The sequence below is a fragment of the Hypoxylon trugodes genome (genome assembly GCF_022578975.1).
Source record: "Hypoxylon trugodes strain CBS 135444 unplaced genomic scaffold F4822scaffold_2, whole genome shotgun sequence".
NCBI classification, from domain to species: Eukaryota; Fungi; Ascomycota; class Sordariomycetes; order Xylariales; family Hypoxylaceae; genus Hypoxylon; species Hypoxylon trugodes.
In genome coordinates this window covers 321,089-344,915 of record NW_026250017.1, presented here as the reverse complement: position 1 = coordinate 344,915, position 23,827 = coordinate 321,089, and the positions used below count along the sequence as shown (strand labels likewise).

The following is a 23,827-nucleotide window of genomic DNA, read 5'->3' as shown; positions in this document are numbered from 1 at the left end:
GTTTAATATTTAATAGTTTAATTCAGGGGCACATATCAAAGTATCTTAATTATTATCATTGACCTCTCTATATCAACCCATACCTACCTAATCCAACGCATATATATTTTGAGGTCATCTTTAAAGTAGGTTAACAAACTTTATTTTAGATTATTCATTTTTTCCAAGAGACGAGGTTAATTAAGCTATAGTGGTGAGGCCACTAAGGCCCTGCGTTCAGGCATGTTTGTGGGCACCTTGCCGTTGAATAAGAACATACACTGTCAAGATAGAGTACATTCTAGCTCGGGAAGTTTCCGAAGCTAGAACTACCGGAGGTTGTCGTACCAAACGCGGATCTTGAAGGTGCCTGAACAAACAAAGACGATGATGGTTGTTCATATCTCGAAGACGGACCACCACCGAATAACCCCCCCTGTGATGATTTTGAGCCCACCCCACCAAATAAACTTGATGTTTTCAAAGGCTCCTCAATTGGTTGCTTGGGCCAGTATCCATTTTCTCGTACCCGCATAAGAAGGTCGTAGGTCAGAGTGGGCAATTCCTTCAGAATACTTCGGCATTCTTTTTGATCCAAGAACTTTGGATTCTTATGAAGTGTTTCCAATATGACATCTCTTAGCCCAGTATCGACGTCTACGGTAGATGTGTAGACCTCTCGAGCAGCTTTAGCGAAATCAAGGCGCTGCTCGTCGCTCGAACTCGAAATGTTATCGACTATAGCTCTGAACTTTGTTAGGGCTGTGGCTTTGAGACCACCGATGAGATATTTCTCCGCTAGCGCGTAGACTCTAGCATGGACGACAAGGCTCGGAGTGGTCGTCTGCAATATGATGAGCCTAGACTCTTGAGTGACGTTTATACAAAGGATACCCCTACCTGAGATGTGGTATAATCTAGGTTATAGAGATAAAAGATCATTTTCTCAACAATCGCGGGATCATCTTCTGGGAGGTCAATCCTCCCATCGCGTGCCTCCTAAACCAGGTGTTAAACGATGAGGCATAATTATAAGACCTTTACTAACCTTGAAATTACCACGACAAGCCGTAGCAAAGAACTCGGATCGCGGGCAAACAACGGCCTTGTGTACTTTATACTGCTTCCCACGACAGGTAATAATAAGATCAGAGTATTCTTCGCTGCGATAAAGTCTGTTTACAGCTTGGTTAGACTTGTATCAAATAAAGTCTAATGGCTAAACACCTACTTTCTCAAGGAATCTGCCAGCTCTAGAGAGGGACTGTTGATACCAAAAAGCGACATTTTTCCTTTGGTATGGCTGGGTATCGGCCCAAATAATGTCGGGAAACGATTGTGGATGTGAAGGGAGCATACGCGGACGGGGCCTCTTCGATATAATATAGGTAAGGAAAGAGAATTCCTCACAAATTAGCCATAGCATCAGAAGACGATCAAGATGACCTGTTCATTTTCCAACTTCTAATTCTGATTAGACAAGATACTGATCACTTTTCGACCAGATGAAACCTTGCAATCGACCAAATCTAAAATGCCGTCTTACTCTCTGGTATGTTACCAAACCAAACCAAACCCGTCAGCAACGGCCACGTTATTGATTTTGATGGGATTAGGTAGCAATCGCAATCGTTAAAGATGCATCCGATTTGCCGCCCAAAAATGAGCCTAGTTATGCTGTGTTACTCGAAATGCCGATTAAGTAAGCAACAGTGCCAATATGGATTGGATTGTAACATGAATAAAAGCAAGTATACCTAGTAGTAATGTAAAGGGAGGAAATGAGTATATATATGCGGCCTATATCCAGCACTGGTTATATTTATAGAGTCTAGAATTTCGTGAGGACGAGTTGTCACGCTGTCGCGGGTTTGCCCCCGAGAAGGGCGGTTTGGTTGGTTGAGAAGCATGGTTACAGTGAATGACACACTTCTGGGCCTACTACCTAGGAGGTTCTAATTATCTTCTTGTCTCTAATTGATAGCGAACATGGTTTTTGACAATACTAAGACGGAGGCGTCATCATTGAAGGAAAGCGAGCTGAGTTCAGCTCAAAGCCGGATTGGTAGGAGTGCAAGAAGAGGTAAGTTGCCTAGATAGTTAAGATATATACAAACGGCGTCCTGGTGAATGATATACTGAAACAAATTGAAGAATAAGTGTTCGGTCGTTTTGTTTGAAATTTGATACTTTACGTTTTGCTTGCTGTGATGGTGAACTAGGTATGGAAACCTCGGGGATAGTCGGAATTACTCGCAGCAACGATCTCATCCGATACATACCTAATTGTTAAGCAAAGGAACATTACACAATACCTATTTCTCTGCGTCTATCCACGTCAGCGTCGCCAACGTCAGATAAGGGGTAATCTGATAAATGAAAGCGCCTCGGTTGACCAAATGTGGGTCCCGACCAGCTACGAGTCGTACATTACCTCGTAATAAGCTGGGACCCGGGGTGACTAGGATGTGGCTTGTATTATACAGAAATGATCGTCGGCGGATCTATCACGCACCTAATAGGCATTAGCGTCATCACTCTTGCGGAACAATTCTACTTTCGTCATTTTCTTAGATGCAAACGATCGTCCTAAACAATCTTTAGAGGGGCGATTCACGGAAATTTGTCAATCAGGAAAACGAACTTGATGATCCTTAGGATGAATGTTTCTTAAGGCAGACATATCTAGACAAATTCTGGTCATGATAGGAGATGAACCCAAACAACTAGCCAATCATAATGACAGGGAGCCTGGTAATCTTGAAACAGATTTTCTGCATGGTTCTTCGCCAAGGGCAAAAGCCCTGGGCTGATCGTGGATCGTCAATGGGTCCACGGTTGATCCGGCTTGATCCAGTTCTAGTTCTTCGCTTGCTCTCGCTCCAAGTCGCTCTAAATCCTGCCTCCGATTGGCGCCTTCATCCCACCCTCGCGCGTGTTTCGAAACAATGAGGAGGTGGCCTGGCATCGATTCGTTTCAGGTTGAGCCGACCATCGAATGGCCTCCAGTCCCTTTCTCTAGTGCTACGCATGCTCTGCCAAACTGCCTGGGGGAGTAGCAGGGCTCATTCGACTGATGAACGAAGGTAGTAGGCCTCTTCCCCAATTAGCAGGGAGCATGGGATGATGCCGGGGACCGCAGTCGCTAAGTATGACGGATTGTAAGGGGGGTTACTTGGGTTTATATTACAGAAAGGTTAGCTGGATACGCGGGTGTGACCTCCAGCCTGCCCAACGTAAACCTCTAGTTCTGTTGTTTTTCGAACGAAAACAACCTTCTCTTTCGATCTAGAATTGATCGCTTATTCCTTTGCGACACCACCTTCTACCGTAGCCTCATCTATCTCCTCATAATACATCGCCGATTTCAATTAGAAAAAAGACCAATGGATCATCCATCGAGGGTATTGGCGCAGGCGCGAGAGCAATTAGAAGCTCTCAAACAATCCGGTCTAACTCGCGATGCTCTACTTGCATTGCTAGATGAAGAAACGCCAGAGCAACGGCAAAATGCCATGGTAGCCGAAGGTACGAAATGCAATGAAGCGTGCATCGATTGCTTGACCGCTAATTCGCGTAACAATAGCATCAGCTATCCCAAATTTCAGCCACCGAGACATCAATTCATTTCCCCAGCCCCCTCGACAACGATCATCGATCTCGTCGTCCCGGTCGAGTTGTTCAAGTCGCGATAGCGTTTTTTCCTCCGCGTCCGCGAGAAGCTCAATATCATCAACGACAGCCCCGACGTCGGATGCGAAATTTTGGTGCACATCCTGCGATAAGACGTTCAAGCGAAAATTCGATTGGAAACGACACGAAGAGGAATTCCACGAGCGGTCGCGCAAATATCCCTGTCCGAACTGTAACCAGAGCTTTTGGGGACCCAATACGTTCAATCAACACCATAAATCGGCACATGGCTGCAAGACATGCCCACATGCCGATACTGTCGTCAAGCATTTGCCAAAGAGGAGAGCATGGGGATGTGGTTTCTGCGCTGCGATGCATGGCAAATTTGAGAAACACATTGACCACGTTGCCGGGCATTTTGAGGCCGGAAGCACAAAGATAGATTGGCTGCATTCGAACGTCATCTATGGTCTGCTGCACCAGCACCTGATCCACGAGGCATGGAAGGCACTAATTGCGAAGAAGCAAAGCAAGTTCAATGGGCACCAGCCTATGTTCAGCTGGAGCCCGGAGTCGACGGGGCGAGCTCAGGGTTTTGTTGAGGGCGAGAATCCCGGACAATTACAGGACCTCCTGGAGTTTTTCGACGGTACCAAGGAATCGGCTGAAAATATCGTAGAAATGGCCTATACTTGTGTCCACGTCGTGTTTCGACCGAGATCCACGTCCATCACCCAAGGAGCTCAATCACCACCTTCGACATCTCCCACCAACGCGCACAAGCACATTTCTGTTCTCCCGAGGACCGCGCCATCCGCGCCGCGACGCTCAGCATCTACATCCGCGATATCCAGCATGAACCGACAAAGTAGGCGAACACCATCCGCTGATTCCCGCCACACCACCGTTCCCTCCCAGATTCCGAATCTAAACTTAGCTATCCCGCAACAGCCAAACCAACAACCTCCGCCCATGATGAATGCCTACCAAAGCTTCCCTATGCAGCAGGCGCCTCAGCAGAGGTACGTGCCGCCTGTCACCACCGACAAGGCCCTACCGCCTGCGCCGTTAGCCCCATCACCTACTTCGCCGATGAACCTGGATTTCCCGCTCTTCAACACAGACGAGGGCATGCTGCCGCCACTTAACTTCCCTTCAGAGGATTGGAGCTTCACAAGCACACTCGTCGAAGAAGAGGCGCAATCGCATACTTTATCTGGCAATTTCCCCATGACATGGGATGATTTGTAGCAGTTCGAGAGGAATTCATGACAACGACGACGATGATGATGAAAATGTGGGACTCGATGCCTGTTGAAAAAAAAGCTCAGGAGCTAGTACTTATTGTAATATAGTAGTTATGCCCCGGGCCTCTAGTGCTCGGCTGGAATGCATAATGTAATGATAGCAGATGGACTGATGGCTGGATTGTATCATGCTTGACATGCGGGAATCCATCAAAAGAATTGTACTCATTGATTCATAATTGAACGATATTCATGACTTTTTGGTGTTTGTTGCTCAACTCATGATACCCCATGGCATTTCGCCATTAGCTAACAGAATTCTGATTTTCTTTTCCGTCCATGGTTTAGGCCCACATCGAGTCTCTAGAGGAAGGGCATCATCCTTGACGAAATCACAATGTACGACATCATAATTAAAATAAGCATAAATGCCACATGCGCTGAACTCTACTTAAGTACCTGCATGTGAAGCTAACGGGAACGGACCATAACAAAGAAACTTTAGACTATGATTTCTGTCCCGAGGAGAAGGGTAACCAATCAGATACTTTGCCCTGAACCTAAAGATGAACTTAGTTGGTGAGGTTTCCAGATCGGGCAATATCAGAAACTATAATGAGGTACGAGAAGATCGAACCAAAGCAAACCACGTCAAGGGCTTAAATACGATTTTATATTCAGCTATCAATATTTCCTATGCGATTATGAATCGAATTGTACCTTTAGCAATGAATACTTCTATCATTAGATAATGGAAAGGTTGCGTGTGGGCGGAAACGAAAATTATTACACTCCACTATGGTGGGGACTACCAGCAAAATGATACGAAAGAAAAAAAATTCATGAAAAAGTTCAACCATAAAAATATTAGCTTCACTCCGTTTCGATCGGAGGTCCTCCGGGTTATGAGCCCGGCGCGCTTCCACTGCGCCATGAAGCTCTAGCCTGACGGGTTGATGTTTTCGTATGTTCGTGGTCCATCTATTTTAACCTATAAGTTCCCGCCGACATAGGATATGACTCACAGTACCACTTTGGGCCCCATTGGACCAAATTTTGTCTTTGCACCTCGCAATCGTCCGGAAAATATCTCATCGTTTTTCTCTTTTATTGGCTTGATTTATCTTTGATCGTAAATGCCACTCGTAAAGTCCCTCATAACTACCTAATTCTTTGTCTTGGATGCAGTTCAAACCGGACCAAACCAACGATAGGACGATCATCAATCTGCTATCACTGAGCCAAAGGTTTTCCAAGCTACAGCTATTATAGGTGCCATAATTATAGAGCACAGGGCGTCAGTCGTAATGATGCAGATATTTAGGTATTTAGCAGATAAAACATCGCCATAATCCTGATCTGTATGTGATATTCTACTATAAATTATAGCGAATCCACTCGCGATTTCTTATATCAATATCCCCCTTATGCCTACGTAGTAGCATACGGATATCCATCAGTCCTGGGTACTGAGTACGTCCCGACTAGAATCATCTTGGAGATTCGTTTGTATACACCCAGCTACGAAAGCAAATTCTAATTATATTGTTTTCATGCCTTAGTAGCTATCCGGTCTCAGACTAGGAAATATTCTCTTTAGTTGTTTGACATTTGTTATAAGGCCAACCTTATGGGGGTGTTTAACAACTCTGTTGTCATGTAAAGGGTCGTGTAAAGGGAGCACAAATACTTTGCTACGGGGACTATCGTATGCATACACCACCTCTTTGTCCTCATACCGGCAATAAGGGATCCTCGCGATACTCTGCATGAAGTATCGCTTCGTACAGCTAGGTTACTGACAACATTTACCTATTATCTATTGAGAGCCGTTCTAATCTGGCTGGTGCTTGAGGCAAGGAGCGTGTGACAAATGTGATAGATGCTATTTAGGTACTGGTCTCACGACCTTAAGGCACTTATACAACTGGTAACGTGATGGGCTGAGCCTCATGTGGAACTGGTAGCATAATCAGTAAATCTTTTAATAACGTAAAAGGGGCATAAATTTCCTTAAGGCCTAATACGGAAGGTTGCGCGAGGAAACACCCGGTTCCTTGAGATACGTCTCACGCTCTCCTCTATTCTCATCTTTAAATTCTCGATGCTGAAATTTTATAGCTTTCAACTGTGGCATTGTTGGGTAGGATGGTGTAGTGTTCTACATCAATGCGCCTGGTCACCAGCGTATTAATTGGTATTGGTCGCGCCCGCGCCTACATCACGGCTGCTGCAAATCAATTTCGCGATCTCGGCGCTAGGACGTCATTATCGGGTCTATAGGTGCTTGTGATGGAGCATTTGTCACGCCCATAATGGATGAATGCTAACGGTACGATACTGAAGATCTGAATTTTGACCAATTTTTTCATGGCTTATAAGTTCTACTCCTATTCGCGTGTCCCTAACAGGACGACGATGCTCAAGGAGAGGATTAAAATGTAGAGCCATAACAGTATCCTTTTTGACTGGACCGTTAGCTGCATGAGGGTTCGGAAGCCGGGATTTAGCAGTATCTACGCCACCTACGCCATCTTCAATAAAACCTTCATTTTTGACTGTTACACATGCTGCATGTGTTGCAGCTCGCGCCCTCCTCCTGAATCTCCTCAGATGGCACCGGTTGGAGCAGCCGATAGGGTGCCTCAGCGCGGCTCAGGGGGCAGAAAACGTACCTAAGTACTCTTCTCTGGGAGACAATCCTGTCAACTGAACTTAGTGATGTTTCTGGCTTGCCGGCCACAATAGCCGCAATGAGATCATCAAATGTAATCAATGAAATCTCCAGCTAGAGAACGATGCGGTCAAAAGAGCCCCCCAATGGGTTTTCTGTCTACCTAACTGTGCGCATGCCTCAACGTCTCGATGGAAATCATTAGAATAATCTTATCTCAGCAATGTTGTCTCAGAAGAACACCTCCGTGCACTTCTATATCAAGCCGGGACGGAACGGTATCAACGAAGGCTACGCGGCCGCCCAGTGGAAGGAGAAGATCCTTCCGCTTCGAGAGAAGCATGAAGTGAAACTTGCATGCGCTAGTGACTTCAATGGTTCAAAGTGGCTGCAGAATTTTGTGTGCGCGCTGCCGAATAATGAAAAGCCGGACTATCTTAACTTGTGTTTTATACACTCTTCAGCAAAACTCCGCTAACCGAGAAATTGTGAACGCAGAGAAATACCCTATTGAAAATATCATACCTAGCTACCTATTATTGTGGGGGAAATCGGGGGCACAAGCCGCAGCGCATCTCGGGTACCTAGGAAGGCAAGTTTACAGAGAAAGGCTCCGAATAGCTGGAGGGTCAGGACTGGCTCATTGAGTACAGCTTCTTCAGAGTGTTACTAATGAGTTTGTGAGGAGTATACACTAACATCAACCTAAATTTGCTTTTATTCTGCTTTAACTTTAGGGGTCTACCGTAGGTACCTTCGATGGATTCAAAATAAATCGAGCAATTCGCTAGGTAATTTTTTCCTCTTTTACAACGCATTATATACCTAAGTAATTATGTACTTATCTTACTTCAATCGAATCAGACATTGTGGTCTGGTTTATTGTACGACCTTGCCGCCCCCGCGAATACTGAGACAAAGCATCTGCAACTTAGGAACATGTTTTCTCAGCGACCACTAGCGAATAGATTACCCGAAAGGGAAGTAGGTGCATTAAGTATACTGAACAGGAGATACGTACCTAGGTATAACTAGGTACGTAGGGATGATCTAAGATGTGATTGATTCTCCGAAGAAATCTTGATCACCCGCTCTTCCGGAGATTCTATCCAGCGAATAATACGCCAGTTGAAGCGAGCCTTAACACACAATTCCGATATTAATACCGGATCTCTGGCCTCGCTTAGCAATACCTAGGTACCGCAGCCCGCATTATCCAATAGCTTCGATATATTACTAAAACGGTACTCGATCCGAGGCGGAAGTAAGCGAGCTAAGGTTAAACAGATGCGATTTTAAAAAATCGCGTGCCTGTAGATCCAAAACCATGGGAATCTTGATGGAACCTTCAGGGTCCCAAGCTTTGGGGTCTTCCTCTCAGAACCGAGATCCACCGCCGAGAAGAGATGGGCACGGGAGCTAAACACGGCTAGACCACAACAATTAAGCTATAAGAGGCCCGAGCAGATTTAGATGGCTCTAGAGCTAGATGGCGTCCACGAATCACTATTCTATCGCTAAACCAATGCCATAGCTCTTCACACAGCCCTGGAGGTTAACTTCTACTAATCCCACTAGCATCGGCTTGTCCCCTCTAAGAAGGTTAGATGGTGAGCGATCATCTAGAATTAAGAAGGGAAACAGCTCTTAAACCGCCAATACAATATCGATGAATGAAATCACATACATTAATTCTTCTCACCACCACATAGCTACCTAGGTAGCTTAGGGTTTCATCCGAGATCTAACCTATCTGCCACATGGCTAACGCGGGACCCCTGGCCTTATGCGTGTCAGCACACCTACGCTCGACATGCCGGAAAATTTCGCCTTATTCTAGAAGTGAAAAATATCGTTCGATGTCGAGATCTGGCCTGAGATTTATCCAACCACGCATGAAAATGCCGTCATATCGTCCCATTTCTCCTTACCAATATCCTCAACTCGCGTGATTTTCTTTGTTGGAAAGTGATAAACAGTTGCAAGCAGTATCGCATAGGACCGGTAATATCCGAACGCGTGCGTATCTTGTTATACCATGCGCTAGGTAGAAATTTTCTCTCAACATTCAGCCTGTGTCTAACGGGTAACTCCACAAAACAGATCAAGATGCAAGGTATCACGAGCTCGAGGCGGTAAGTAAGGGCTTAAAACCTCTGGGGCCGAATATGATGTTTATGGGGTATGAAACCTGTCTGGTTTTAAGACCAGAGTTCGAACCCGTGCCTTGAGGACTTGAGGGATTAGACTAGCTAATATTTCATATCAAATCTCTCTGATTATCTTATCCATCGGGATACATATACGGAACGTTGTTGGCACCGTATCATTGCTTGCCTCACCCACATTGCACTGATATTTGATGATTCGGTTCATCCGCATTTAATTATACCGATAATCTTATCCCTCTTCGGAAAGCGCTGGGACGACAGGAGACCACAATATGGCACTGAACTACAAGGAAACAAAGTTGGTCAAGGATACGATCCCGGCTCTACGTCAACATGGAGAACACATAGCGACTGTCTTCTACAAGACTATGCTACGTGACCACCCCGAACTCCACAACTACTTTAACACTGTGAACATGCACACGGGAAAGCAGCCGCGAGCATTGACGAGTCTTATCTTAGCTTTCGCATCTAACATCGTAAATATCAGCGAGTTGACACCGAAATTGGAACGAGTAGCACAGAAACATGCGTCACTCAACATTCAACCAGAGCAATATGATATTGTTGGAAAGTATCTGCTCCGTGCGTTCTCGGCCGTCCTTGGCCCCGCCATGACCCCTGACGTCAAGATGGCTTGGACGAAGGCGTACAGTGTCATGGCAAAGATGTTAACGGGTCGCGAAGCCCACATCTACCGCGAGTTTGAGAACTGGAAGGGTTGGCGAAAATTTATGATTTACCAGAAAAAGAACGAGACATTGGAGGGAAATATCGTCTCTTTTACGCTAAAGCCCATCGACGGGCAGCCACTGCCGACTTTTATGCCGGGTCAATACATCACTCTGAGGATCACGGTACCTGGAATGAAGTACGCGCAACTTAGGCAATATTCTTTAAGCGACGCCCCTAGCTATGACCATTACCGAATCACCGTTAAGAGAGATCAGGGATCGAACTGGGATTACGCCGGAGGTCAAAATGATACCCTGACAGTATCATCCGCTGTCAGTAGTGCATCGGATAGCAGTGTAGGCAGCGTGCAACCCGGGCGGCCCGGCGTTGTCTCAAACTCTCTTATCGATGAATTCCATGAAGGCGACACTATCGAACTGACACACCCGTCGGGCTCTTTCTACTTGAACCCCACTATGGATAATTCGATGCCCCTAGTTCTCATCTCTGCCGGAGTATGCGTCGCGCCTCTTCTATCTATGCTCAATACAGTTGTAGAGAAGCGAATCAATAGGCCGATATCCTGGATCCAGGCTTCTCGACACGATGCGCCTTTCCAGGCGCACATTGAGAACATGACTAAGAGGCATCCGAACATGAAGACCAAGTTTTTCAAGTCGAGATTATCTGACAGCGACGTGTTGTCGTACACTTCGAGCTTTGACAACGACTTCCTCTCCCTTACGTCCGAGGACTTATACCTCAACAATGGCTCATCCGACTACTACATTTGCGGCCCTGAGAAGTTCATGATGCAGGCTTCCAGCCATCTACACAAGTACGGAGTGAAGCCGGAAAGAGTTCAATTTGAGATCTTCTCCGTTGGGAGCTTTGAGATGAGGATGGACTAATTGATCATCCAAATATTCGATTCAACCGGGCCGGCCTTGTACGATCGTTCTCGGAGTCATCAATCATTAAATTGCTCCGATCGCCCAAGTCCTATGAGGGTCGCTAGTGACTGCGCTATAGTGTGTGGCACAGAGACGAGTGAGGACGTCCGGCGCCGAGTTTGAAGGCAGATGGAGTCAGCTTCTTGCCTCAACTATCGGATTCCAATGAGTCCAAGAGAAAAGCGCGTTTAGCGGATCATAGTCGCAACCTTTATCTACCTAGGTAGGTAGAGGTCTGTTCAAACCAGTTAGAGGATCAAATTTGGGCGGTCCACTTCAATAAAGTGAGAACGGGGGCCCCAGGAGCGAAATTTCCCTTTGTCGATACCAAAATTTCGATGACGGGCTACCAATGTGCGCCGATTATTAATAGATTTCATGTGGTCGAGTTAACGCATTCTCGGGACGGGATAAGGGTACAAAGACGCATTGCGTTATACCTTTTAGAATTGTATTTGGAATAATATTAAACATCACAAACTCATTGTCTGGTCTCTTTGTTTGTTTCGCGTTGTGGATATCGTAAGACAGTATTCACACTGTCGGCACAGATCAACTTCATCAACAACAGTGCACTCCTTGCACCCTGCTATCCCCTAGCTTTCTCACTTTCAATAGCTTTTGCCTCCCGCTCTTTTAACTCATGTTGAAGTTGGTGCATTCCTGCTTGGTAATCTTCCTCCCCGCCAGCGTATCGAACCCACAAGTCCTCACACAGATCGACATACTTCCTCGCCGCCGACAACTCGCTCGCTTTCATATACGCTCTAGCGACGACACCATAATACACGAGCAATTGAGCTTCTAGACTCTCCTTCTGAACCAAATTTTCAATCTCTCCCGTGAGCTGTGTGATAGCGTCCGCAGTCATATTTGCCTTACCGGTCGCGACCTCGTTTAATTCATGATAGATATTTAAGAGTCGCTTTCTGTGGTAGTCCGAAGTGTCCCTGTGAGTCTTTGACGCCGCACACAAGGAACATTGGCAGGTAAATCCCCAGCTATTGAGTCCTTCCTTACGCTCGTTATGTGTAAGACCTAGTGGGACATCTGAATAGGGGAATTGTTAGGTTCTCTGAAGATAGTGGGGATCAATGAAAAAGGAGCAGACTCACAACTCTGTGTGATCTCTTCCCCCATCTCAATGTCCCGCATCGCGATGACTTCAACTGCCAAATTTCGTACCGAATATCGCCAGAAAGCGCTATGAACGCGTTAGGACCTACATATTGAGCGCAGGGTCCCTCCAGTTACTTACCTAGGTTTGCAATCATGGTTCATTCGCTATTTCGGTCAGTTACTACCTAGTCACAATCATGCGCCAACCATAACTCACCGAAGCAGTTTGGAACAGCCCTAGGTGCGGTATCTCCATGCCTAGCTCTACTCCAAAAATATTTGTTTTCAACGTATCTTCAATTGGCTCGCCGCCCGAGCTCCGTGCAAGGGACAATATTTCACCCTGTTGCTCCTCTGGTAGTTGACGCAACGCTCGTTCTAGAATATCCTGTCGCGTTTCGGGACCGACCACTTCAAACAATCCCATATGCGTAAGTATGACGGGGAAATCAACAAGAATAACATCCCATTTCCGGATATGCCGTTTCGCGATAAGACCCTTCCCTTTGCCCGGAATGTTCTCGACCGCGAAGGCAGGACTATCCCTGGCGTCTGGCGCAAGTGAGCTTGAAGGGTGATCCCTTAGCCTAGGGGGCACTACCGCATCATCTAACGCGTCGACTATAGTAGCTGCTAGCACAGGTGTGGTGACGACGCTAAAGCCATGACTCCCTCGGAAGGGCTCGAACGTATAGAGGCAGAACTGTGGCGCGGGTGCGTCGCTTTGAAGAGGCTCTATACAGTACGGACGCTTCTTCCATGGAGCCCAGACCCCCGTGTCGATCGCCGAGTCTTCATCTATTGGAAGCGAACATGTTGATAACCCATATTTACCGCTTACTATGGAACGAGGTAGATTCGAGGCGCATGTGTTTGGGTCTAAAAGCTGAGCGCCCGCTAGTTGAGGTACGACGACAGAAGCCCCGAGGAATACTACTGCCCAAATGAAATTGAAACTTAGAAGACGGAGAAAATTCATGATTAGCGTAGCTTTCTGCACAAAGGAAAGTCCAAGTTGTAGCACAAGTTGAGCCTGGTAAATAATGAAGTATCACGGCATAAATGTCTTAAATTCACTAAGAGTCCAGGATAATATATCGGCTATAGAAGATACATGTATACAACTAGAAACGATAAGGCAAGATCTGTAAATGTGTCCAAATCGGGTTGATACTGTGTCATTGTGGTCCATCGAAACGATTCCGGCTAAATGTATGTCAAAAGCCCTACCTCAACCTGGTACTCGCAAGTCTTAGGTAATCCTCGGACTTCCATTCACCTTTCCATTACGATACCATCCGGTACATATATCGTATATACCTAGTCATACTGTAAAACTAGAAGCTCCTAAGTCTATTAGTGACGCTAGCTACAACAAAGGGGAGAGGGGACCGGAGCCGCCTCCGCCAGACTAAGCATGCAAATAGATATGCCATTCCATTAGGCGATATACTTATTCAAAAGAATATACTATATGTACAATGCATGGTTAACTACCTGGATGGCTTTCGGTTTACATGCGCCCAGTTATAGATGTCGACAGGGACCATTGACGTAAGAGTGACGACAGAAAGTCAGGACGCGATAGAATTATCAAAAGATTATCATGCTCAAGGAACCATAGAAGTTTAACTACTATTTTGCTAGACTATTGTAGTCTCTCATTCCTTTTGCTCTGTTCACTCTCATCATTTAAATAGTAAAATAGGGGGGAACAGTAACAAAGAGAAAAGGACAATGTACCCACTTCCTAGGTCCCGCCAGGAGTTACTGCTCCTGATGAATGATATTGTAAATTTTGCAGGGAACCAAGAATATCACTCTTTGTTACCGCATTCGTCAGTTGATCAGCTAGCATAAAGCATTCAAAGGATACCCATCAACAGGCTCTTCGACGAACTCCTTGACTTCGAGTTCCAATCAGATTATGAAAGTAGCACCCACAAGAACCTTGGAAGAGACTGTAGTAACGAGACAACTCCTTTGAACTTGAACATAATTATTCATTTGAACTTTGGAGTTGAAAGATATAGTTTTAGTATGTTCGGCAATGGGTCATACAACAGATGAAGCTAATTAGGATTGGTCCTAGGAGGGTTGCCTATATAATCAGGCCAGCCAGACGAGTTAATTCGGGTTGGAACCTCAGCAGCCAGACAGACAACCGTAAAGCAGAGCTATTCATATCATCGATACACCATCAACCAATCAAGTGCACTATCTTGTACCATCGTTCTTACACGAAAATTATACCAGCCGTACTATCTATTCGCAATGCCTTCAGCACAACCAACCTGCGCTGCTCGGATCATCCGAAACAAATTCCTCCTATCTGGATGGGGGGCGACGCTGTCCACAGAGACAAACCAGCTTGTGCTTGATCTTAGAGCTGATGCAGCGGCAACATACCAGCTACAAGTCTTAAGGGACCGTCCCATCTCCTCAATCAGCCTTCGGTCGGCACTTTTTTGGGAGCATCATCATTTGGCTGAACAGCGAATCATTTCTACGCCCTCGATCGACGATGAACTCGAACTCGAGCTCTTCTCCGCAAGCGAATCTTTCGAGACTGGCTACGATAAGATTAAAAAAGAAGTTTCCGCCAATCACGATCAGGTGACGATGCATTCTCTATTTGGACCTATCCGCGACCGGGAGTTTACTGTTTGGACATTCCGGGTTAACGGTGTATGGGTGACGGTAATCCTACGCATCGAGCCGATGTTGTTTGCCCCTGCGGGCGAGCGCTTCTGCGACCGGACTGTAACTCGATTTTACATTGTCGATTCTCTTCCAACAGAGCGTGAGTCACGAGCGAGGCTCCTTGATTCCCGTCTCCCAGATATCCTAAAAGAGGGTGGCATCGATCTACAAATTAAGCACACTCCGATTTCTACGCCCAACGTCGACTACACCTGGGCAACCGGACATGTCGCGTATGCGTTCTCCAGAGAATTTATGCGTCGTTTGAAGATCCTTCTTTTCAGAAGACAGCGTGGAGAAACTCCTATGGAGTTCCTCTTTGAGCCTTTCGAGGAGCATTTCGATGTCGACTACTACCGAGAGCTTATGATTTCTGCTAGCGCTCACTACGCCATCGAGAAGTCGAACTACCAAGTACGGCTAGCACTCGAGGTTCCAAGCGAGAAGTCCAAATATGACTCGAAGGCTCTCAAACGCGTGAAAATCGACGCCGAAAAGGTCGAGGATGAGGTGTACATCAGGGACGCACATAACAATCGCCCTATCGTTGTATCTATCCCTAAGGGTACGTTTAAGCCATCTGAGGATGACTTGCAGCAGCCGTCTGCGGTACCTGACTGCGACGAGGAATTAGATGAGGCTGACTATGACGATTCAGACTACGAGCCAGACGAAAACAAATCCACCCCTCTGACACCAATCCCTTCCCCGCCTGCGGCGGAACCCGTAGCACCTGGTGCACCAATTAAACCAACCAACACTATGGTTAAAACTGGACCAGTCACGCAGATGCACGATGCGGGAGATACCGAAGCATCAGTCTCAGATACACCGACCCCCGTCAGCAAACAGGACCACGCCGTTCCTACTGACGCCAAGCATGAAGAGGACGTCCACAAGAGCCCCAAAGAGACAATCAAATACGACGACGACGACAGTAAGTCGTCAACTAAGCGTCGCCTTAGTGATTCCGACGCAGAGGAGTCATCGTCAAAGCGGCAGCTGAAAGAAGTCGCGGGACATGACGATATTTGATGGCTTTTAAAGCTAAGCAAACGATTAGCTTTACTAAGCTACTGCATGGCGTGTTTACTTGACAAGCACTTGTTTGGAGTCTTTTTGTTTTCTGTTTATCAAAAAGTGCGTAGTGTTTTAGTGTTTAGAATATAGAGGTAGGTAGGTATTAATCTGCCATATATTTGTATATAGACCATCAATAGTAGCACCATCCCCTAGGTATTTGATCCTTCCGTACGGCAGTATTCGAATCGGCGAACATACGAGTTACCCAGGTCCCCTGCACAGATCCCTCCGCCTCCTATTTGCAAGTAGCAACCGCGCCTCCGGGTGCGGAATAGGTCGTGGCATCGAATCCGTTATAGACGTTTGGGATATAGATGTTCTTATCTTCGGCATTATAGGCCCCAGGTAAAGAAATCGTAGGTGAGCATTTCGATCCGGACCCCGTTATCTTCAGTTGCATACAGCCAATGTAGAACTGAGCTCCGCCAACGGTTTGCGCACCATGGAGTGCTAGCATTTCCGAACGAAGCTGGTAGTAGCACCTAGTTAAGCAAATCTTATCCAAAGTACAGTGATATAGAAACTTACTAGGTAGTCACCGCTCTTCAGTTTGCTAGGCAACTTGAAAGTGTAGTTTCCACCATTGTCTTGTATGACTTCGTTCGCCCAGTGACCGTTCACATAATCACGCTCATCGATTTTGAACCAACCGGCCCCAACACCTGATGCCTTAGCTGCATCATCAACTGGGCCGTATAAGAAATGTGTGATAGGACCGGGATGGCCTGAGGGGTCCCATCCGACTGTGATCTTGTCGCCTTGTTTGGCAGAGATTGTCTTCACCCCTGAGGGTACCTTATCGCCGCCAACATTACATGCGATATCGTTACTTTTCACATCTGTCTAGTATAGTGTAAGCTTTATGCTCGGTCGCTTAGTAAAGGTCGGACATACCACCGGGTTGTTACTAGGAGCACGACGAATCCCAATCTCATAGCCAGGGGAGACGTCATTAACCCAGAACTGATGAAGGTTTTGATGGGCTGAGGCGGCCGCAAACAGCGACGCGACGGCGAATTGTTTAAGCATATTGGTGAAGGTATACCTCTTACTTCCGAAACGCTTTGCCGAATAGAATGAATGGTTCCGAGAGAAGAGAAAACCGGGCTAAGGGTTGAATTCTCGTCGAGTTTTAATAACCTGAAACTTACTTAGCTATATAGTAGCAACATATAGAATTGCTTGTCGGCGAGTCTTACGAAGCCTAGATGCAGGCATACGATGGCCATTTTAGGCTCAATCTGTATGAGCGGGAAGAATCACTGCAGTGGGACAACAACCCTAGACTAAAGCTCTAATGTAACTACAATCGGATGTAGTTCTATGATAGTTCTATTTTATTGATGGAACAATACGAATTCCATACCAGATTGGAATTCCTCGGTAGCGATGAGCCCGTATCTTGGTTGCCATCTATGCGAAAACCAAAGCCACGTAATTCATTATACCGGGAGCCCATTATAACCTCCTTATGTCGCAGCATCCAAAAATGATCATTAAGCTCATGTTCGTGAGACCATCACTTTATGGGAAGACGGGCCTCTATTTGTCTGGGTCTTCATATTTCCATTCGAGGTAGGTAGAGTGTAAATAGTGACGTTGGCATACGCTCGTGTGACGTCAGCGTCAACACAGAATGAGGACAAAGCTTAAGTAATATTATATGTTAAATAAAGGTTCTTCCCTATTCATGATATTAGGGACCGAAGGTGCACAGCGTGCTTGATCTGTAAATGATTCATTGCCATGGACAACCTCGAAGCCTTAAAAGCCTCGGCAGGCGAGCGTCATGCTCGAGATAAAGGTGCGATGTGTGGGCAACATTAAGCAATTGGCATACTGACCATAAATTTACCACAAGCGAATAATCTCCATTTACCTGGATCTGCGGTTCCGTCAGACTCGGCTGCCCAGAAGACTGACTCTGCCCTTGGCCATTATATCGCTGCCATAACAACTAATCAGGTTAGTTTATCGCCTCTATTCTTCTAAGACCTAGGTACAGATCTACCTTACATACCTCTTAGGACGTAGATCCCCCCGATCCGCAACGTATCAGTAAGACATACCAGGGTCAGTCAATACCCCTAGACTCAGAACCTACTCTATCATCGAACATCGAGAAGGAAGCCGAGGTAGAGAACAACCCAGCAGCAGCAAACCATTTTGCGAAGGCAGCTACAAGCCTTCAAGCAGCATATGGACAAGATAAGGAGTGGCTTTCAAAACATCCTGATATGGACCAAGGGAAGAGAGCATAATGTGTCGTAGGAGTAAATGATAGCGGAGATGCTATACAAAGTCAATACTCTCATAAACATACCTCGCCAAAGAGCGTATCGTTATTGTGTCAACTTCGGGAACCGTAGGGGGTGGAATTCTGGTGGCGCCAGAGATACAAGACCTTCGTGTAAAGTGGAACCATGAAATGGAGTATGCAATAGGCCTAAAGCGATGAAAATCGAATATATTACGTTCTAGACACGGATATGGCGCATATCTTGTTAGACCGCATTCGTGTTCTCTACGCCTTTGACTACCCAGGTAGTAGGTGCTTCTGAGCATGCCTCTCCAGGTAGATGGTAGATAAGGTTCTCTTATTAACTTGACCACCCCTCGAATATCTCAACACCCTCTTGGGATACTCAAACGCGTCATCACCTGGAAAGATCGGCAGTACGCGCATGGAGATAATTGCTCTGGTGGGTTTCCTTATTGCATCTCAACCCACTCACCCGGAAGTTAGGTGTTGGAATATTAACAACACATGACTATCATCAACCCTTCAAAAAGAGATAAAACTCCAAGTTAGAGAGAGCAACCAATGAGATTCCCCGTTCAAAGCCCAGGATGGTAACATCATATGACGGGCCTTACCGGTACTCCATATTTGGTAAAGGAGGTGGGTAGCCGTGCGGGTACTGGCATGAGCCAATAGTATGTTGAGCTATCGCGTATTCAGTAGGTGAGCTCATGTTAGTCCAAGGTTGCAATTGATTTCCGACCCTCCAATAATAGCTCATCTGACCCTACAACTGTCTCTTTTTAGTAGAGCCATGAATTATGGCGCCAATTATCGATGGTACGAAACTTCACTTCAACTACCTAGGAGGGCCTTGGGAGGCGTGCGCCACTCCGACTAAGTCGATTAAGCCAGCATAATTAGCTCCTGAGTAGATACGAAGTGATATCCACGGAGTGGGATAACTCCTCGGAATAGGCCGCTTGGATGTTATGGCGTTTTGTATTGAGGAGTTGGGTTGCCTTAGGATCATATCCCAAGGTTGTTGGTTGTAACAGGCATTCATTCGGCAGTCCCAACCCATCCATCAACGAATGCAAGAGTCGGGTTATATGACATGTGCCTGCAATTCTCCGTATAGTTTTCCGTGAGAATCTAGTGATGGATTTCATCGCATTCAGTACGGATTGCTATATTCGCAACTAGAATTTAGCCCCTGAATTGCGTGAAGCGACACCGCGAACCTCTGTTCTCTATGGCAAATAACCGACTGACGAGCCTAACGCAATTTTCGATTTTAATCCATATTTAACTTGTGAATTAATGAACTGCATCGATAATGAATCCATATGATTACTCCTTACTCCCCACGGACTCGGAGTTGATAGCACAGTTCCTCGTAATAGCACATGGTACCCACCTAGGTACTGAGACATCATAAATGCATTAAAGGATTAGAGTAGTGCTAATGTATTCCTGCTCGATCCGCGATTTCCTTCATCGACTAGACGTATTCGCTGGATGTTGAAATGTTCATGAAGTGGGTATCATCTTTCCGTCATATTCCTTCGTCATTACACTTCACTAGTATTCTGTGTTAGAGTAACTATATCCATGGTGTTTAAGGATAAGTTTCTTGAGCTTACCTCATTAATGCTCGCTGATAGTGGAAATAACTCAAAGGCACATCCTGTATGCCGAGTTGTAACTCCAACCGAACCATAGAAACATGGAAAATACCTCAACTTCATCAAGGAAAGTAGTTAGGAGATAATCGGCCGAAATGTATACGCGATAGAAAATTATTATATTATTGAGACCAGTAATAACCGTTGCGGTCCCTTCTTGTCGCTTGGTATGCTGTCCACTCGGGTCCCGTATCCGTCGCGACGTACGTCGGGACGACAGGTGGGGTTATCGATCGAGGGAATCTCCAGACTCTATCCGGATAAGCGATTTCGTCTGTCTCGTAAATAGTTTCAACCTCGTCGTCGTCTTCCTGATAAACGGAGTAAGGAGTACATCCACACCGTCTGGTGCAGCAACACCAAAGAAGTATACCGAGCACGACAGCCCCTAAGCAGCATCCCACAATGATGCCAATTTCTTGCTGTCCCAAACCGTCCGAAGAAGAAGTAGCACCGGCACTCCAGCTCGGAGCTGCAGATGTTGTCGTCGGGCCACCACGATCTAGGGTCACGACGGCCGTACTTGTCGAGTCAGGGTACGTGATAGTTTGCGTCAAAGTGACTTGCCGCCTGACGATGCTCGACTGCTCTTGACCCGCGGGAACTATTGATGTTGTAAAAGTAACAGTCATTTCCGCGGCATGGAGCTGGGTCTCAGGCGTGAATATCACGAATCAGGACCAGGAGCCACGGTCCGGTCCTAGCAAAGTGCCATCATCCCCTTGGGCTGGGTCTAACAAGGTGGGCGGATCGCCAGGTATTTTATCCACGACCCTGTCACACGGTTGGAAGCCCCGCGCAGACCACAGCTAGGCCCTGTCCATCCAGGACACGTTGGAAGGTTGAAACATCCCACACCCATCCACCTGCAGCCAATTCAGATGGCATCGTCATCTGACATTGGTCGAACTCAGATGACGATTCTTGCTGCCCTATCATGATAGGTGCCAGCCCACTTGTCGGTTGGGTTGCTAACGTCTCGGCAGGTATGCGGAACAGGCATTGCACCCATCTGGCGGGTGCGACAATGATTGCCGCTAATGCACTGTAGACTGTAGATAATGCGCTGCCCAATCTCTGAGATCCCTACTCGTTCTAGTCTTGGTAGGGTTGCATCTGGGGACCAACCCGCCCTTACATCAAGCCTATCACATGAGATGCCCTCGAATAACTTGCGGCGGACCTGGTTACTTCTTCTCAAACCATGACTATACACCGAAAATGCATCACTGCGACGGTATTACTCGCATATGTACGAAATTCTTCCCTCGACTAACAAGCTGTTTTCAGTTTCACACAATGTCTGCCGTTAACGAGGCGTCCGTTCGAACACCGCTATTTCGCTATTCGCTAAATATATATATATTTTTTTTAAATACAGGGCAGTGCGGGCTTACCCGTCCGCTAGAGCGGCCTATTATGTATGATCTACCTCGCTAATCAGGTCCCCGACGCAATTTTCGGGGTATTTTCAACGCCACCGACGCAACCACTTTGCGGCATCGCTGGATATGTCGGGGTTCAGGACACGGGGCTTTAAAATAAGGGAATAACCCCCGGAGAAATAACTCGTTAATTTACAAATAGGAACTCTCCAATTTCGAGCCTACCTATCAACCATCTCTCTCAATGTGCTGAGTTGTTACCTTTGCTTCTTCCATCTTATGAAGCGCGATCTCGTGAGCCTGCGAAGAAGATTGGCATTCGAATGTGGGGAAATCTCGAGTAGCCACTCGCTTTTTGAACAGTTCGTCTATTTCCTCCAAGGACCTGCCTTTCATGTCGGGCAAAAACATCCAGATGAAAACTAAGCAAATGTTAGTAGACCATCAATGTTACATTTTGAGGCTCTTACCAAATGTCAAGGCGTTGCTCGCGGCCCAGATCCAGCAATATTTCGCCCCCCAATTCAAGGCTGTCGGATTGAGAAAATATGGCGAGCAAAAGGAAATCAGCCCTGTGTCGTAAGTTAGCCTACCCAAATACGTTTCACTGAGGCTCGGTGTTCTTGACAATATTACACAACTCGGTTGCATCGCACCGAAGGGGATGCACTTACAAGCAAAGACATAGTCCACTCCAGTAGCAAAGGACAAGGTGACCACTCGCAAGCGCGAGCTCACAACTTCGGCTGATATGGGCCACGTCATCGAGCCTGCGAAACCGCAATACACGATAACATAAAAGAAAGTGAAAGCGAGAAATGCCTTTGCGGCCTCCGGTGTGTCCGGTGCGATCGTCGCTCCTAGGGCCGGTCCAGCCATGGATATTATTGCACCTCCTGTGCCTATCAAAAACATCGTTCGGCGCCCCCAGACTCTGTATGCACAATACAAACCCGCTACCACACCGACAAGTTGTACTGTCATCGTGTAAATTCCAACCTTAAAGACGTCATCTACGCCTGCCTGCTGGAAGAAATAAGTCTAATAGTAATGTTAGACAACTCAAGTGAGTAATACACCGAAAATTTAGGAGCTTACACCGTAAGACAGGAAGACCCATACACCTGATGCGGCGCGCGACACTACAATCGCCAAGCATAGCATTGTGCGACGTAGGTTAGTTCCTCTGAAAATGTCCAGAAAGCTTGATGAAGATGCATTGAGCTTTTCTTCCTCTACACCTCGGATGATCTCGACAAGCTCTTCTTGCAAATACTCGGGCTCGAGTGAGTTCCCACGTAGGAAAGCAAGGGATTGTTCAGCCTCTTTGCGGCGGTCGTGAAGCATAAGCCATCTAGGCGATTCCGGGATAAAGAAGATGAAAATGCTTAAGAACGCAGGAAAGATGAAGAGACAAGCCAGAGGTATCTGATATGAGAGCCTATTCATCATATGGGAAGTCTTTTCGTCGACAACTGCTCCGATTATGGTTCCGATATTGATTGTGATAGCGAACATAGCCGAGCAGACGGCACGCAGTTTAGGCGGTGCACATTCCACGATATACGCATTAGAAAATGTGATGAAGAAGGCATTCGATACCCCCATTAACGCTCGTCCAACACACAGACTTTGAATTGAATTTGCAGCAATCTGAGTGGCGCATCCCGCAAAAGATACTAGAGTTCCCATCCATATTCCGTGTCGGCGACCAAAGTAACGTCCGAAAGGTGTAATAAAGAGGACTCCAATAAGTGTGCCCACATTCAAGAACGATGCGATTAGTTGTTGATCCCTCGTCGAAATACCCCAACCTCCTTTCAGAGAGGGATCTTCATACCCAAAGGTCATTAGGAAGCCGGGCATCGTCTGGAAAGTTCCGACAATAGACACGTCGAAGCCATATTGTGTTGTCGCGATGGCCATGCCCAAGCAGATAAGGGCGCACTTCCAATTCTCCCTGATGCCATTGTTGCGCTGGCTACTGATACCCATGATGCCTCCTGTCGTATGCGACTTGACTAAAACCGCATGAAGTCTAGAAAAGACCTACGCGATCGCTCTTGATTTCACAGAAGATCATGGTTCTTATAGGTAAAGATGCGTGCTCCGAGCTACGATAATCACTTCAGGCGATTGGACGTATACCCATCCCCTTTCAATATCAATGTCACATCCATCACGTCCCTTATAATACCAATTGATACAACTCATATACAAGGTCATATATTACCAAGAGAACTAGCCCCTCATCTAAACTACTATCGGGACTTAA

At 46.4% G+C, this 23,827-nt stretch overlaps 8 protein-coding genes and 1 non-coding gene across 9 annotated transcripts; 3 read left to right on the top strand and 6 right to left on the bottom strand.

The window, feature by feature from the left end:
• F4822DRAFT_107159 (BTB/POZ protein) lies at window positions 1-1,632 on the bottom strand. The gene is made up of 4 exons (XM_051452407.1): window positions 1,211-1,632; window positions 1,028-1,154; window positions 880-978; window positions 1-823 (listed from the first exon to the last, which is right to left on the bottom strand). Exons 1-4 carry the CDS (start codon window positions 1,264-1,266, stop codon window positions 281-283), a joined length of 825 nt encoding a protein of 274 aa, XP_051317627.1. The 5' UTR covers window positions 1,267-1,632; the 3' UTR covers window positions 1-280.
• Window positions 1,633-3,156: 1,524 nt separating this feature from the next.
• Window positions 3,157-4,998, top strand: F4822DRAFT_107232 (uncharacterized protein). The gene is made up of 2 exons (XM_051452408.1): window positions 3,157-3,507; window positions 3,572-4,998. The coding sequence occupies exons 1-2, from the start codon at window positions 3,366-3,368 to the stop codon at window positions 4,861-4,863; spliced, it is 1,434 nt and encodes a 477-aa protein (XP_051317626.1). The 5' UTR covers window positions 3,157-3,365; the 3' UTR covers window positions 4,864-4,998.
• Window positions 4,999-5,727: 729 nt separating this feature from the next.
• On the bottom strand, window positions 5,728-5,799 carry F4822DRAFT_t17. The gene has a single exon. It is a non-coding gene; the product is annotated as a tRNA-Met (tRNA).
• Window positions 5,800-9,730: 3,931 nt separating this feature from the next.
• Window positions 9,731-11,632, top strand: F4822DRAFT_107108 (globin-like protein). Its single transcript, XM_051452406.1, has one exon. The coding sequence runs from the start codon at window positions 9,977-9,979 to the stop codon at window positions 11,288-11,290; it is 1,314 nt and encodes a 437-aa protein (XP_051317625.1). The 5' UTR covers window positions 9,731-9,976; the 3' UTR covers window positions 11,291-11,632.
• A 173-nt stretch (window positions 11,633-11,805) lies between these two features.
• Window positions 11,806-13,551, bottom strand: F4822DRAFT_388643 (SET domain-containing protein). Its single transcript, XM_051456907.1, has 4 exons — window positions 12,669-13,551; window positions 12,591-12,616; window positions 12,448-12,536; window positions 11,806-12,382 (listed from the first exon to the last, which is right to left on the bottom strand). Exons 1-4 carry the CDS (start codon window positions 13,428-13,430, stop codon window positions 11,922-11,924), a joined length of 1,338 nt encoding a protein of 445 aa, XP_051317624.1. The 5' UTR covers window positions 13,431-13,551; the 3' UTR covers window positions 11,806-11,921.
• Window positions 13,552-14,725: 1,174 nt separating this feature from the next.
• On the top strand, window positions 14,726-16,189 carry F4822DRAFT_425071 (uncharacterized protein; the record flags this gene model as incomplete). The annotated part of the gene is made up of 1 exon (XM_051460274.1): window positions 14,726-16,189. The coding sequence occupies one exon, from the start codon at window positions 14,726-14,728 to the stop codon at window positions 16,187-16,189; it is 1,464 nt and encodes a 487-aa protein (XP_051317623.1).
• A 200-nt stretch (window positions 16,190-16,389) lies between these two features.
• On the bottom strand, window positions 16,390-17,266 carry F4822DRAFT_441094 (glycoside hydrolase family 61 protein; the record flags this gene model as incomplete). Its single annotated transcript, XM_051462828.1, has 3 exons — window positions 16,390-16,706; window positions 16,766-17,080; window positions 17,132-17,266. 3 exons carry the CDS (start codon window positions 17,264-17,266, stop codon window positions 16,473-16,475), a joined length of 684 nt encoding a protein of 227 aa, XP_051317622.1. The 3' UTR covers window positions 16,390-16,472.
• A 2,673-nt stretch (window positions 17,267-19,939) lies between these two features.
• Window positions 19,940-21,059, bottom strand: F4822DRAFT_107042 (uncharacterized protein). Its single transcript, XM_051452403.1, has 2 exons — window positions 20,126-21,059; window positions 19,940-20,063 (listed from the first exon to the last, which is right to left on the bottom strand). The coding sequence occupies exon 1, from the start codon at window positions 20,797-20,799 to the stop codon at window positions 20,290-20,292; it is 510 nt and encodes a 169-aa protein (XP_051317621.1). The 5' UTR covers window positions 20,800-21,059; the 3' UTR covers window positions 19,940-20,063; window positions 20,126-20,289.
• F4822DRAFT_441091 (general substrate transporter) lies at window positions 21,060-23,547 on the bottom strand (the record flags this gene model as incomplete). The annotated part of the gene is made up of 4 exons (XM_051462827.1): window positions 21,060-21,974; window positions 22,023-22,124; window positions 22,227-22,593; window positions 22,651-23,547. 4 exons carry the CDS (start codon window positions 23,545-23,547, stop codon window positions 21,781-21,783), a joined length of 1,560 nt encoding a protein of 519 aa, XP_051317620.1. The 3' UTR covers window positions 21,060-21,780.
• Window positions 23,548-23,827: the final 280 nt, after the last annotated feature.

Coding starts and splice junctions, on each gene's coding strand:
- F4822DRAFT_107159 (XM_051452407.1), bottom strand. CDS start 1,266: ATGTCGCTTTTTGGTATCAACAGTCCCTCTCTAGAGCTGGCAGATTCC. Junction 979..1,027: donor CTTGTCGTGGTAATTTCAAG/GTTAGTAAAGGT, acceptor CACCTGGTTTAG/GAGGCACGCGATGGGAGGAT. Junction 824..879: donor TAGATTATACCACATCTCAG/GTAGGGGTATCC, acceptor ATCATATTGCAG/ACGACCACTCCGAGCCTTGT.
- F4822DRAFT_388643 (XM_051456907.1), bottom strand. CDS start 13,430: ATGAATTTTCTCCGTCTTCTAAGTTTCAATTTCATTTGGGCAGTAGTA. Junction 12,617..12,668: donor GGCTGTTCCAAACTGCTTCG/GTGAGTTATGGT, acceptor TGACCGAAATAG/CGAATGAACCATGATTGCAA. Junction 12,383..12,447: donor GGAAGAGATCACACAGAGTT/GTGAGTCTGCTC, acceptor TCCCCTATTCAG/ATGTCCCACTAGGTCTTACA.
- F4822DRAFT_107042 (XM_051452403.1), bottom strand. CDS start 20,799: ATGACTGTTACTTTTACAACATCAATAGTTCCCGCGGGTCAAGAGCAG.
- F4822DRAFT_107108 (XM_051452406.1), top strand. CDS start 9,977: ATGGCACTGAACTACAAGGAAACAAAGTTGGTCAAGGATACGATCCCG.
- F4822DRAFT_107232 (XM_051452408.1), top strand. CDS start 3,366: ATGGATCATCCATCGAGGGTATTGGCGCAGGCGCGAGAGCAATTAGAA. Junction 3,508..3,571: donor AAATGCCATGGTAGCCGAAG/GTACGAAATGCA, acceptor CAATAGCATCAG/CTATCCCAAATTTCAGCCAC.